This window comes from Agelaius phoeniceus, chromosome 21, assembly GCF_051311805.1.
Source record: "Agelaius phoeniceus isolate bAgePho1 chromosome 21, bAgePho1.hap1, whole genome shotgun sequence".
In the NCBI taxonomy this organism is placed as follows: Eukaryota; Metazoa; Chordata; class Aves; order Passeriformes; family Icteridae; genus Agelaius; species Agelaius phoeniceus.
The window spans coordinates 8076375-8091296 of record NC_135285.1 but is presented as its reverse complement, the minus strand read 5'-3'; the positions used below and the strand labels follow the sequence as shown (position 1 = coordinate 8091296).

The following is a 14922-nucleotide window of genomic DNA, read 5'->3' as shown; positions in this document are numbered from 1 at the left end:
CCATCCTGAGCTAGGCAGGACCGTGGGACACCAGCAAGGCTTTTGTGCTGCCCCCACACATCCCTTTGCTCCGTGCCTCAGTTTCCCCGCAGGCAAACAAGCTCCTTCCCCCCCTCCCTGGGGCTGCACAATAGCAAACCTCGCCGTTATTATCCCGGGGGTGGGAAGCAGCATTACTCAGAGCCAGCATTGCTAATGACACACTAAATATAACTCTTCCCATCCCCGGAGGGCTTTGCTGAACTCTGCCTGATGAGCTCGAAGCCCCTCCGGAGGCAGGGCCGGGGCAGCGGCTGGCATTGCTGCGTGGGCAGGGATGTTCCCCTCGATGGATGCTCCTGCCTGGAGGTGCTTGGTGGCAGGCAGGGTGTCAGACCCTCCGGAGCTGTCCCAGGTGCAGCGGGATGGGAGCGGCGGGCTGAGCCCCCGGCGAGGGCGGGCAGCGAGGGCTGGGCTCCCGCAGCCTCTCGGTGATGCTGGGGAGCGGCTGCTTCTCCCACTGGCCCTGCAAGAGAGGTCAGCAGCACCCTGAGAGCACAGCAGTGGCGCAGAGATCTTTTATGAAAAACCCTTTCCTGAGGATTTTTCCTCCTGAGAAGCTGAGAGGCCTCAGGAACAAAATGCAAACAATGGTTATCTGCTGCTGTGGGATGCAACAGGTGCATCTGGGATTGGTCTCATGTGGTTGTTTCTAATTAATGGCCAATCACAGCCCAGCTGGCTCAGACTCTCTGTCCGAGACACAAGTCTTTGTTATCATTCTTTCTTTTTCTATTCTTAGCCAGCCTTCTGATGAAATCCTTTCTCCTATTCTTTTAGTATAATTTTAATATAATAGATATCATAAAATAATAAATCAAGCCTTCTAAAACATAGAGTCAGATCCTTGTCTCTTCCCTCATCCTAAGACCCCTGTGAACATGGTCACACAGGAGATGGAAACATTCCCCCAGAAAATGAAGACGATGGAGTTTCGGTGTTTCTGTCTGCTTGGAGAAATGGCACGAGTTTTAACGTCTGAAGTGGGTTTTAGTCCAAATCAGGGTGTTTTCTCATGAGACATCACTAATTATTCCTAGTGCAGAAGCACCTACACATCCCCTGAGCGGCGCAGACGTCTGAGGTGTTCCACAAATCCATCCCAGCTGGGGAGTTTCCACCCCAAAAAGTGTTACCTGCCAAGTCAGGTGGAGACAGCTCAAACCAGGGAGTGCCACAGGCCCACCATGCTCTGGAAAACCAGGAATTTCCAGCAGGGATGTGCCTGTGGAGCAGGAGGGATGCAGCAGTCTGGCTGAGGTGCCATGGAAGGGCGGTCACAGCCATCAGGGCTCACGGTGACCACGGCCAGGACAAATCCCCCCACTCTGTACATCCGTGGTGACACCTTGTCTTGGGGATGCTCCCTGCAAAGAACAACCTGCCACGTGCAGGCAGTGCCCAGGGCTGAGCCTGCCCAGCAGGATCCAGCTCAGATTTGATGCTGGCATGGCCTGGTGGCTGTGGAGAGGTGGGCAGGGGCTGGGGGAGCACGGGGGGCTCAGCTCTGGGGTGGTGATGCTCTGGCTGGGCTGCCAGCTGCGTGTTCGTGCGGAAATGTCAGCGAGAGGCTGAGCCACAGCAAGAGCAGGAGGAGGGAGGTCTGGAGAGGAGAGGTAGAGCCGTGAGTCATCAGCGAGATGAAAGTGGAATTTATGTTTTCAGCTGAAATTTCTGCTGGTTTGTCAAGCGAAATGGGCCAGAGCTGGCACCGGCACCAGGAAAACCCTGGGGAAAGATGGAGTGGGATGGAGGGACCTTTCCAAAGCTCATGGGGAGTGACCAGAGAGGGGACAGCTTTGCAGGGGAGCACCAGCTGGAGGAACAACTCTTTTCCTGTGCCCTTATGGCTTAGGGGAGCAGTTAAGCATCCTTAGGATGCTCCTGCTCTAGGGCTCAGCTCCAACCCTGAGCCCATCTGCTTCAGCGTCTGCCCTGCTGATACATCCCTGAGCCTGCTTTCTGGAGAGATCAAAGGCAAGTAGAGTGTCTTGATAGTTGTTGTTTTCAGTGCTTTTGAGTTGAAACCTGAACAGAGTTTACTGCCAGCCCTTGTGGGTGGAGGGGAACTTGGGGACGGCACTGTCCCCAGTGCTGCTCACAAGTGTTACCTTGAGATTTGGCTCAGTAATTAACAACACTCAGTTCCTTCCAGAAATCATCAGATTTGGGATCACTGAACTGCAAAAACATGAGCTTAATTAGAAGCTGGTGCTTTTCTCTTGGCAGAAACAGCATGGAATAAATGAGATGTCTCCAAGTCGGGCTCGCTCTGAAACACCAGCGGAGCAGAGGCTCCTTCACCCTCACTGCGATGCTCTGACCCACTTTGTGCCAGCATTGGCTCTGGTCTGCTCAAGGCCCTTCCTGGCAGCCCCCAAGACCTCTCTCAAATGAAGAGAGTTGTCTGAGTCATAAATTAAGAGGTTTAATTCATAACTCTGCTGCTGCACAAAACTTCTGCGCCACTTCTGTCCCTGCGGCAAAGCTCTGCGTGGCTGAGAGGTGCCTGGTGTCCAGTTCCAGGGAACTGGAAAGGTTTCTGCCCACTCCAGAGTGAAACTTTGCTAAATGGAACTTACAGTGGCAGAAAGCTGATGGTCACCCCTGCAATCAGCTCAGCATGCCCCTGTGCTGCAGTAGATAGCACTGGGTCCAGGCACAAAGTATCTTCCAAATTTATTACACTGATAAATGGTGTTGGAAGCTGATGCCAGCAGTGCTTTTAAATCTTCACCACCATCATCATCATGTTCCTCATCTCTGGGCCTGGTTTTATTTTAAAGACCTCCCAGTCCTTTATTCTTCTCGTTTTGCTGGATCACAACCTTTGGAAGCTGCACAGATGCTGTGTGTAATGAGCTCACTCTGCTGGGACCTGGGGTGTTTTGCCAAAATCCTAAAAACCAACTCACGTTTCTCCTTGGATCTGGCCCTACTTTAACAGTCAGCAAAAGCAGCCTCCAAATCACTTTATGCAAATGCATCTCCTAATTGGATCTGGCTGGGAGCATCCATGGTGGGCTCCTGATGTATTGGCTAAGCCCAGGGTTAGGCTGGGCTCTGTGTCCTGCTGATACCAGGGATTTCCAGGCAGCTCCAGCCCTCTGCCCTGAGCCTGCTGGGTTTGGATGTGTCCTGAGCACCACAGACCCAACCTGTCATGTGGGAATTGTGCAGGGAAGCTTTGGGAGTGAGGCTGCACCTACCGGGAACCGGACAGCAGAGGATTTGTTGCAGTGCACGGAGATGGGAGCAAAGCCATAGAGGGACCTCAGCACATCCCTGTTGAAGGTGTTCCAGGGGATGGAGTAAAACTGCTGTGGGACAGAGACCTGTGGGCACATGCAGACCTCCTCATCGTTGAACCTGGGCAGGAGAAAGGCCAGGCTGAAGTACAGCAGTGCTGTGCCCTTCCAGAGCTGGATGTGACCAATTCCTCCCTGCCTGAACCTGGGATGGCTCTGAGGGCAGCGCTGGGCACAGGGGCAGCCTGCAGCAGCCAGCAGGGCAGCATTTGGGAGCAGCCCGTGGGTAGGACACCCTGTGCAAGGTCAGCATTTCCCCCCTCCTCATGGGTGGATGGGCTGAAGCCTCCTCCCCTGGCATGGATCCTTGGAGTCTGCCTCAGGTTATAAGGAATATTTTGCATTTATGCACTCAGCCACACGCTGACTCTTGCTGAAAAGTCCCTCCCTCCCTTCCTGGTGGGAAGCCACCCTCCAAACCCTGGGTTTGGCTGTTGTACCAGTGCTTTACCTGTTGACGAGGTTGAAGTACCGGTGCAGGTAGCCTGGATCCACAGCACTTTTGCACAGCTCCAGCTGGGTCTGGGGGTAGTAGTGCACGTAGTTCACACACATCTCCTCCAGGATGCCAAAGCCTCCCTGTGGCACAGGCAGGAAGGTGATGGAAGTGGGGCATGGCTGTGCCCTGCTGGGGCTGCACAGGGGCAGGGAGGGCAGGGGGGCACAGAGCTCACTCACACCTCTGGGTGCATCTATATCTAAAACACTCACATGCATCTATATCTAAAATCTCTCTCTAGATCTAGATCTGGATATCTAGATAAATAGAGATGAGATAGAGATAGAGATAGGTATTCACACCCCTTCAGGTGCGTGGCATGGCCAGCTCTCTGCTTGTCTGCCCTCTGTGCAAGGACAGACTTCCAGGCTAGACCGTGTGGTTTACATTAAAATGCAGATTTCCTATAATCCCTCTGCTATATTTAGCCTTGTCCCTGTTGATGGTACCTCTGACAGGCTCTTTTATATTTTTTTTCCCACTGCCTATGTAAGGAAATAACATGCACTGTCAAAAAATGCCACTTCTCTTTAATTACAATTAATCCCTGGTGGAACAGTTTGTGATGGGAATTAGAGTGACACATGCTACTTCACAATTAGCACCTTCACATCCCTGCTGCAGGCAGCAGAGCCCTGTGAGTTCCCTTCTTCCCACCCTCCCTTTGCTCCTGGCTGGGATTCAGCCTGGCTTCATGCAAGTGCCCACCCTGGGGGTGCCCCCAGCCCACCCTGGGTTGCCCCCAGAGCTGCCCCTGCACTCACCACGGTGGCTCTGCTCCGATCCTCAGTGTTGTACGTGCAGGTGGTGATGAGTTCATCGCCCTGGGAGGTTCAAACACAGGAAAATTTAGGGACTGGGGAGTGCTCCACATGGAAATCTCTGCTCCCCGTACCAGGAGCCAGCAACCCCTCAGGAGTCCTTGCTAAAACTGCATCCCCTGCAGAGATTCCCCAGGGCTGCATCCCAGGGATGGCGTTTCCTGCTTTCCTCGCTTTTTAAGGATTTCTGCGGGGTTGAAAACACCTTAAAATTGCACTTAGGCAAGAGCTTGAAGTGCCAAAACAGGAGCTGACTTGATGGCACAACAGCCTCCCTGCCACAGTCAGTGCTGAGGACCACGGGGACACCGCAGGGCACAGCCCTGGGCATGGCTCCAGTGGGTGCTGAGTCCCTTGAGCAGCTCCAGGAGCTGCCCCCAGCTTTGCAGTCAGGTCCTTCCCCATCTGAGGAGCCCTGGGGCAGGTTCCACCCCTGTTTTCCCACCCACTCCCACTCTGATGCTGAATCTCTTCCTCTCCTCCCATCAAGCAAGGCCAGAGGGCAGCACCATGGCTCATCCTCACCCCCCGAGGAGCCTCCCTCTGCCAGACGAAGCCCAGCTAAATCAGGAGCCTCATTTAGCTCCTGGCTGCCCACACACCGATTCCGGGCTGGTTGTCCCCAAAGTATCTGCGTGGAGATGGCACAGATGACCCAGGAACCCTCCCTCCAGCCCCCCTGGGAGTCCCCAGATGGGATGGGGGGATGGAAGGAGGCAGGGGACTCAGGATGTGCTGTTCGGAACATTTTTTGGAGCAACTCACCGGAAAAACAGCGACCACCTCCTTCAGCATGCGGATCTCCTGGGAGGGGAGGGAAGGACACACATCAGAGCAGTGCCACAGGGGCACTGTGCCCAGGGGGGACACCCACCGTGTCCCCTGCAGCCCCTGTACCTGGAAGTGAGGGCTGTAGTGGCTGTCGGCGTTCACAACCTGCCTCTCCCTCCCGTGCCGGGACAGCACCGTCACCACTTTCCTCCCTGCCAGGTGCGTGTGCAGCTGCGAGGCGAAGATGCGGATGCCAGCAGAGGGCAGAGCCTGGGGAAGGAAAGAAGGAAGGAAGGAGGGACAGCTCAGGCCCCCGTGGGAGCCCTGTCCCTGTCAGAACCCAGGGCATTCCTCTGGCTGCCCTGGAGGACTCGAGACCCTGGCAAGGGGCTCAGAGACCTTGGCATGGAGTCAAAAACTCCTGTGCCTTCCATTTTAGCCCATGGAGAAAATTGCCAGCTTTGTGTGAGGATTTACAAGGCACAAGAGTTTGAGTAGAATGTTAGTTAATTTGTCACAGGGTGAAAAAGTAGAGTTTTGGGGTTTTAGAATGGGGGTTCAAGAGGCAAGATGGAGGAATCTGGGCGTGTCCTGTCCTTCTTCTTCTTGTTCTTGTCCTCCATCTTCTGCTGTGGTGGTGACACTTCTGGATTGGTTTAGGGTAGAGACAGACTGTCTAATATAGGTGATAGGTATTGGAAAATTATTGTAAATAAAGTACAGGTAGTTCTTAGTATAAAAACTTAACACCACCCCAAGGGCAGTGGCTGTGCCACAACCCGACCTGCTGGACAGACCTCAGCAGGTTAGAGAAAGAATGGAATAGATAAGAGAAAATAAACAACCTTAAAAACCAGAGCCAAGGAATTTCAACTACTTCTTCGGTCACGGGGCTGGGAAAAAAGACTTTTAATACCTCAGGAGCCATTTCAGCAACACAAAACCCGAGATGTCCCCTCTCACATGCCCTCCCTCACATCCCCTGGCTGTGTGCTGGGAACTCACTGTCCCTGTTCTGGCTCTCACACGGTGTTTAGAGGATTGCTGTACCCCTGGAGAGGCAGCTCAGTGAGCTCCTTGCAGAGGGACCAACCCTCACTGCTGCCAAAGCCATGTTCCAGGGCAGCAGGAGCAGCTGAGGCAGGTCCTGCTTCCCTCCCTGCCCTCGGTGGTGGTGGTACAAATGATTCCTTGTGGGTAAGCCCTACAAAAACACAACCAAAACTTCCCTGAGAGAACAAGGTGGGCCCTTTGGAACCATCTTTGAGGGAGCTCTTGGCAAGCTCCCTGGGAGCAGGAGCCAATTTTCCCAGCCCTGTGAGGGAAAGCACCACTGGGACACGGCCAGCTCGGCAGTGAGTTTTATGGGAATGGTACTCTGGGGATCTGGAGCAGATGGCTCCCCAGGAGAGCTGCTTCCAGGGGGATCCAGCACATCCCAACCAGCTGCTCTCTGTTTATTGTACACAGCAGATTTTTCTTTCTTCACGGTGGGTTTAAAACTTCAAATTGGCAGCCTGCAGGTTGGTGCTGCCTGGAGCCAGGGAAAAGCCACGGGGAACCTTTCTCCTCTGAGGTGCAGCCAGGCTGGAGGGGACAGGCACTCACCAGCTGGGTGCATTTATCAGTGCAGTATCCTGTGAGGATGAAGCTGTCCTCTCCAGGGGGAATGGCCATCACTGGGGTGTACACCAAGCCCAGCTCCATGATTCCAGCATCATAGGGACGAAGGGTGGCTGTGTAGTACAGCCTGATCCCCGAGGAGTCACGGCGACCTGGGGGACCAGGGGACAAGGACAAGTCACTGCAGGAACAAGGCCAAAAGCTGAAAGACAAGGACATGTGAAAAACAATGCTGGGCTGATGTGGGGAGCCTCTCACTCCCAGCTTCCTTCCTCTGTTTGAAACTGTTTTAAATCCTACACATTTTTGTGCAAATCTTCACTGAGTGGCCCCAGATGCACCTGGTTCCCTGCTGAGGGCACAGACCTGAGGCTGGATTGTCCCAGGACAGCAAGGTAAGGGTGCCTTTGGAGAGCCCAAAGCAGGAGGACAGAGCATGGAGGTGCTTTGGAGGACTCCCTCAGGAATGTGGCTCACTGCAGCTTAATCCCAAAATCCCGAAGGGAAAGAGCAGGGTCAATAGGTCAGGAGGGGTTCAGGGCAGCTCTGAGCTCCCTGTCTCCAGGCTGGAGCCCACCCAGGGATAAGAATAACGGGGGAGACACTATTGGTTAACAGGCAAAAGCAGATGAATGATGGAAGATGTGAACTCTGTATTTATAGCCATGTTTCTTCTCAAGTTGCCGAATGTGCTATGATTGATCCACAGTACATATGCTCTGGCCTCCTAAAAATATCCTTGGGTAGTCAAGAAGCTGCTTGTTTTTATGTTAATGAAGAAACTGGGTTGTTTGGAATCCTTTTTTTTCCAATGTGTCTCCTGACAATGTTATCGAAGCAGGAGAACAGGAATCAACATCCACATCCCCCCCTCCCCAGGCAGCCTGGTCTCTCTGGTGCCTTGGCACTGCTGTCACTCTTGCTCTGGGCTCAGACCCAGCCCCACCACCTTGTGTGGAAATTGGGGTTACTCCTGAGACAGCCCAGCTGAATCCTGGTGTTGCCCTGGATCACATCCTTGCAGGAACTCTGTGGGGGCAATTTTCTGCCTGCAGGCTCCTTTCCCAAGCATCCTTCCCCACCTCTGGGCATGCATTTCAGTGAGGATGGCTTTGCTGAGACCAGAAAAGCAGCAGCAAGGTGGGGATGTAATGTATTTTTCCTGCAGGGACAGATCTGGACCATCAGCTCTCCACAAAGGTGAGAACAGGGCCATGGTTTGGACCAGAGGCCTCTCCAGAAGGTGGCAATGCTTCCCTGGAATTTCCCCAGCTCTCCTGCCATGGTCACACAGGTAAAACAACGTTCAGGGCAGCCCCTCACCTTTGAACACCAGGGGATTGTGGTAATGGATCTCCAGACGCAAATATCTGGAGGAGCCTGGGCCACCAAAGGCAAGACCTGCTTCTTCAGGGTAATAGAAAGCCTGGAAGCAGAAGGGAGGGTGTTAGGGGAGCAGCAGGGTGGCTTTCCTGGGAACAAGGCTGCAAGGCCTAAGGGAACGTGTGGGTGTAATCCTGACCCACACCACGGGCTGAGGGATGTGACTTGTGCCCTTGGTTGTGCTTGGAGAGCTGCCCTTGCTTCCAAAAGCTTCTCTCATTCCACATGCAGTGGCACAACACCTGAATGTTGTCACAAAATCATAAAATACCCTGAATTGGAAGGGACCCACAAAAGGATCATGAAAATCCAACCCCTGGCCCCCTTGTTGTCCAAGGAGGATTTGGATAACACTTGTGGGATTCCTGGGGCACAGGACAGCCCCAGGAATCCCACAAGTTTTGTCCAAAACCTCCTTGAGCTCCCGCAGGCTTGGGGCCGTGACCATTCCCTGGGGAGCTGTTCCAGTGTCCCACCCCACTGATTTATGGCACCAAAGAGGAGGAGAACTGGGGACCAGTAGGAAATCCAACACCCCCAGGAGGGGCTGAAGCCAAACCCCAGCAGAGCCCAGGGTGAGGGAAGCCCCAAAAGCGGCACCGGGATGGTCTGGGAGGCAGCAGGGCCTGGTTGTCACCCAGGGGGACGTGTCCCTTGTCACACCCACCTGTGCCCCCATGGCCCAGGCTGCCAGCACGTGCCTGCAGTAGTTGAGGCGCTCTGGCTTCATCTTGGAGTCGCAGGGCCCGTTGTAGCGGGGGAAGCTGTCGAAGTCGGCCGCGCACTGGAAAACTTCCATGTGGTGCACCAGGGCCTCGTTACCCGCCGTGACCACCGGCTCGTACTGCAAGGCAGGCCCAAGGAGGAGAGGAAACTCTGAGAGCCCATCCCTGAGCCCTGCAGGCTCCATGAGGTGCCAGAGCAGGGGTATCTGTGACCTGGTACCAGTTTCTGCCACAGGTTGCTCAGGCCATGAGGCACAAATGGCCAAGAGCTTTCCCCTCATATTTTGCTTATGGCAGAGTTAAGCACCTGGGTACTTCAAAGGGGAAATAACATGTTAGTAGTGCCCAAGGAGCACTTAGGTCAGTTGTGGAAATATTTAATTTCTTGGCTGGCTTGGGGACCAACCCAGAGCCCACCAGAACCCACAGAGAACCAGCTCATCCTTTCTCCAGTAAGAGATGGGGATCAGCAGAAGATCTTGGTCAGTTTAGTGATGACTGAGTCCTTTACCAGGGGTAAAGGTGGCCCTGGGGATGTTGTTTTTTCCTACAGAGAGTCCTGGCTGTGTTGTTGTTGTAGCTCTGCCTGCAGCCCTTGGGTTTTGATTCTGTCCAGCAGCTGCCTGGGGCATGGAGAGGGGGGTTTGGGGTAGAGAGAGTGACTCAAGCCTGAGGAACATCTCTGGCTAAAAGTGCCAGCTGCAGAAGTGATCTGCAGCAGCGGGAAGGTATCAGGAGTTACACACTTCTTACTTACACACAGATGATTCACTTCACACCATCTGTCAGAGAGAAAATCCTCCTTCTGAGCCTTCCTTTGCATTGCCTCTCCCCTCGAAATCACCAAGCGCTCACTGCAGCTCGAGTGTCTGCAGGTTCTCCTCATCCCCCTGGTGTGCTTTTGACTCTGGATGTGCCAGGTCACCTCCTGAGCCACCCCCACACCTGCTGGGTGCTCTCCCATCCTTTCCTTGGGGTTGCCATCAGGTTTCTGCCTCTCCTCTGCAGGAGATCACCCAAGCAACACGTCTGGCAGTGCCCACAAGTTGCATTTACGTCTGTAACTCTTTTTTTCGGACTATGCCTCATCTTTTAGATGCCAGTTCCCATCCTGGCTGGCTCTGCCCTGCTCTCATCAGCCCTGTTCCTTTGTTTCCTGTGGTTTAATGCTCCTCCTGTGTGCCAAAATCCTGCTGTGGGTCTGTTCTTTCTGCAGGGAGTCAGCTCTGAGCCTGCCCTGGAACCTGCTGGATGTGCCAGGGGGGAAAACATTACCTGGTCCTCTCCTGCTGAGACACTCTAGGAGACAAGAGGATGCTACTGATTGGTGGGCTGGACCTGGAAGAGGTTTTGGGACCACATTTGGATGCCAGGGCCTGAAAGCCTCCCTGTGAGGTGAAATTTGCGGGATGTGAACACAATTACTGACCCACCCTGGGGAAAGCAGCCTTCTTCTCCTGCCTCTTACCATGATAATGTGGTGCTTGGAGAAGCCCTCGGGGAGCTCTGCCATGTAACACCAGTAGGTCGTCTCCTGGCTGGGAATGACAACATCTGGGGCTGTAATCTCCATGCTCTTCATGTCTCTGGGCAGCTGAGGGATGCTGATGTTGGGTTTTAGCAGCTGCACCCTCTGCAGCCCCCCGTGGAGGGCAGAGACGTTGATGGCTTGCAGGGAATGCACTGGTTTCTCCAGGATGCCGTAGATGAGGTGCACGGTGCCATCCTGGAGCCAGAGCAGAGCATATCTGTGGGTTTTTCATGCTGAACAGGAGCTGCAGGGACCATTAGCAGCAGCACTGGTGGCATGAACCCAGAAATGATCTTGTGACCCCACCCTGGCTGCACCAGCAGCTCACTGTGCTGTGCTGTTCCAGGAGAGCTCTACATCCCAAGGTGTTTCTCTGGCTGATGTGGTCACTGAGGGCTCCCTAGCAGGTTCCCCATCAATTCCAAAAGGCTGACACATCCTCTTTGCCCCTTCCAAGCCCCTCATGAGCTCCAGGCTGGGACAAACCCATCAGTTGAGGGCTCATCTTCCCCTGCAGCCCAGCAATAGCCTGGGAGGTAAGAGCAGAAAGAAAACTTCTCCCTGAAGCCCTCCCTTTCTTTCCAGCTTCTTTTCAGGTGGAAGGTACCACAAGAAGCTCTGCTGAAAGTCTGCTGCAAACAAGAACGCTGAGAGCTCTGGACAGGAGATAAGGGAGGAAGGAAAAAGAGAACAATCTTTTCCTAAAGGATCAGAGAATAAAGACCAGCAAGTGTTTTCGTGGCTCACACACACAGATTGTTCCCTCCAGGGCTCTCAGTGTTTTGGCAGACGGCAGACACTTCTCACCACAAGAGAAGCTTTTGAGCACCAGCAGCAAAAACTCGAGGACACTCTGTGCCCACGTTGGCTCTAAAATATCCTGCCCACAAAGGCTTTCATGTGAGATGAGCCTTGCGCTGATTCCAGGGCCTGTAGCTGAGCCCCTGAGCTGTCTGACAGCCCCCACTGGGAGGGTTTATCCCAAATCCCAGCTCAGAGAGGAGTGGTGGGTGCAGAGCCAGGGAGACACCACCGAGCACGGAGCAGCACCTCTATTTGCTGTCCCTTTGTCCCAGCTCCTGTCACCACCCTCCTGTTTGCCTGCTGTTGATACACCAACCCCTCTTCGTGACACTCCCAACAGTTGGCTCCAGACTGTCAAGCAGAGTGATGCAGGAAGGATTTATATAGACCCAATGCATGTTCAACAGGAGCTGATGATGCAAACGAGCTAAAAGCTACACTTGAGAGAGCTTTTGAAGGGGTTGTGAAGAGATGGTGCCAAACATTACTCATGGGCCAGGGCTGACATCTGTAGCTCACTTCCTCTCTGCCTCACACAGCACCAACACCTGATGCTGTGCCCAAACAGGGCTGGGATGGGGCTGGGGGTGCCACGGCAGGGTGAGGGCAATGCCATACCTCTATCAGGTAGTCCTTGGGGTCACAGGTGCTGAAGGCTCTCCTGAAGAGCAGGTAGAGCCCCTCAGGAGCCCTGCGAGCCCCGAGGAGCTGGTAGTCCTGCTGGGAATCCATGTGGAGCTGCCCCTTGGCATCACTCCAGGCATCCTGTGAGAGAGACAGAGCAGCCTGCTCAGCCAGGAGGTGCCTCCAGGGGTGCCACAGGTCCTCCTTCTGTGCACCCTCAGCACCCCAGAGCTGCAGGATGCCTGTGCTTTGCTCCGTGCCCACCTCCAGCATCTTCTGGGCAGATCCGTGCTGGAATGGCCTCTGCTACAGGATCCCTGGTGAACAGACAGACCTGGGAAACACCTGAGCCAGCACTAACAGTCTGCAGAAAGACCTTTACAAGCTGAGATGTGAGTGGGGAAAGGTGGAGAAGGGAGGGAGAAAAGCCCCCAGGGACACATGAAGGTGTTGTGTTGGTCTGTGCTGGATTTTGGGTGTGTTTGTCTTGGGGGGACCCTGTGGAAGGGGGTGCTGGGCTTTCCAAAACCCTTGGCACAAACCAGCCTCCCTCAATTTAAGATCAGACCCTTGCTGGGCTAAAGTTTTTCTGCAAAATCTTTAATTTTTTCGTGGCCAGATTGTTCTGGCAGCCCAGCACGGCCTCCTAAACACTGCTTATTGTAGAGGATGGTGACAAAGCCACCCCAAGAAGCAAAGCAGCAGGGTATTCCTGTGCCTCAGGGTTTGAAGGCTTGGAGTATAAAATCCTGAGATAATTTGGGTTTGATCAGGGCTGTTTCTTTGATCTTTTGTTTCTCCCGTTGGTCTCCTGTTTACTCAGAAAAGGCACCCAGGAAGTAGCTGGCTGTGTGCACACAAGTGGCACTGGTTCTCTTATCTTGGGAGGAAAAACCAGAAGAAAAGGGATAAAGCAACTTGGCATCATGTCAGCGAGAGCTATAGAGTCATATTTCCAGAACATATTGTCCTTAGAGGGGGAGAGAGAAATCAGCTCCATGGAGCTCTCATGACATTTGATTTCGTAGGAATATGGAGCGCAAGTTAATCTCATAGTACATGGGGGGCTGAACAAATGTGGATCTCTTTAACAGCCAACACACTTATCCAGAAGAAAAGCTGCTGGGAGAGAGAAAAGCAGGGCTGGAGAGATTTATAGAGATCTCCTTGCAGGATGCTGTGCAACACCAAGTGAAAGAGAAAACCCGAGCGCTGCCGGGTGTTTCTGTTTGTCTTTGGGTGAGCACAGGAGGGCAGATTAGAAATGATCCTTTATGTTTTCTTTACATGATGCTGTGAAATCCTGGAGCATTTGGCCCACCACAGACCCTGAAAGGCTGGTAATTAGCAGGAAAAGAGCTCAGATAATAAAGCCTTCTTTTCATGATTTCATTGCACTGCGGATCACATTGCGGCTGATTGCGAAAGAACGTGTTTTATGGTTAATTTGAAGTAAGCAGAGAGGTAAAATTTAACTTAATGGAAAGCCTCACAAAGGCAAAAATGGGAATTTCTTTCTGCAGCCAAGCACAATCACAATCAGTCTGATGTGGTGGGCTGGGGATAGGGCTGGGAAAACCACCCAGACAGGAACCCAACAAACAGACACTGGCAGGAAGGATGGAGTTTGCAGCAGCAACAGCAAACAACACAACTGGTTTTCCCAAATACATTTGCACCTTAAATTCTGACAACACCCCAGGCTGCCCTGTTATCCCATTGATCCCACTGGATGCAACTCTCAGCTGGGTTCCTCCTGCTGGCAGGAGCAGCCTCTGCCTGGTGACTTTTGCCCTGTCTCAGAGCCATTAATGGGAGCTGTGGTTAATTTTTAATGTGGCTGGCAGCAGCACACAAGTGAAGCAGGGTGTTGATCTGTGTGTCTTTGCAGCTGAACACAGCAGAGACACCCAGCTCCTGGCTCCCTCAGCCTTGCTGTGTTATTCTGTGTTCTTTTGGGTAAATCCCCATGCCAAACCCATCGTGTGGATCTGATCTGGGGTAGAAACCCCCGAGACCTTCTGGACCCTGAGCAGTGGGGCTGCCCCAGGGTATGCCTGTACACCACTCTACCAAACCACCAGCTAGATTCAGAGAGCAGCATTTCCAGGAGGGGAACCCCAAAAGCACCCATGCAAGCACTCACCCCAAAGTAGGAGTTGTGCCCATCGCTCCAGAGCACGGCCAGGTCCGCGTTCTCAAACTCGCCCCTGTCCGACATCCCGAAGAGGAGCCCGAAGTGCAGCTCCCTGATGAGCAGCTGGAAATGCACGGCTTGCTCGGGGTAGCTGACATTCCAGGAGAGCTCCAGCAGCCCCTGAGGATCCAGGGGCACCTTGTAGGGGAAATCACTCTGGCGGGGCGCCGAGCCCTGCAGGGCCACCACCAGGATGACCAGGAACGCTGCCACCAGGGTGAAGTACATGGATGCCACCTCCCTCAGCTTGAGGCTGGGGCAGGAGCAGGGCTTGCTCCTGGAGCTCTGCATCCTGCCAGGACAGCACCCGGCACCTGGTGTGCCCATTTATGTGCTGGCCCTCCTGGGCAAGCTGGGTAAGTGATAGTCCTTAATTGCATTTGGCTGTTGGGAAATTGGACTGGTGTATTGACCCCCGTCAGCTCCTGGCCAAACACTTGTCATCTGCTGTCTCCCCTTAATTGGCTCTAATTGCACATGGACGTTATCAATAGCAATTGGGTTTGACTGGGCTGATGTGATTCGCTCTTAAATCTTCTTTAGTGGCTGGGCAGGGCTGTTTGCTCACAGGCTGCTCTGGCTGAGCCCTCGTGGACA

General features: G+C 53.7%; 1 protein-coding gene across 1 annotated transcript; it reads right to left on the bottom strand.

Annotated features, from left to right (window-relative positions):
• Positions 1-226: 226 nt before the first annotated feature.
• DBH (dopamine beta-hydroxylase) lies at positions 227-14705 on the bottom strand. The gene is given in 13 exon segments (XM_054646565.2): positions 227-505; positions 3249-3408; positions 3799-3926; positions 4611-4670; positions 5433-5471; positions 5565-5708; positions 7047-7213; positions 8385-8487; positions 9112-9288; positions 10638-10895; positions 12123-12269; positions 14275-14645; positions 14648-14705. Coding segments are annotated over 13 exon segments (1947 nt in total). The 3' UTR covers positions 227-370.
• Between the last annotated feature and the right edge of the window lie 217 nt (positions 14706-14922).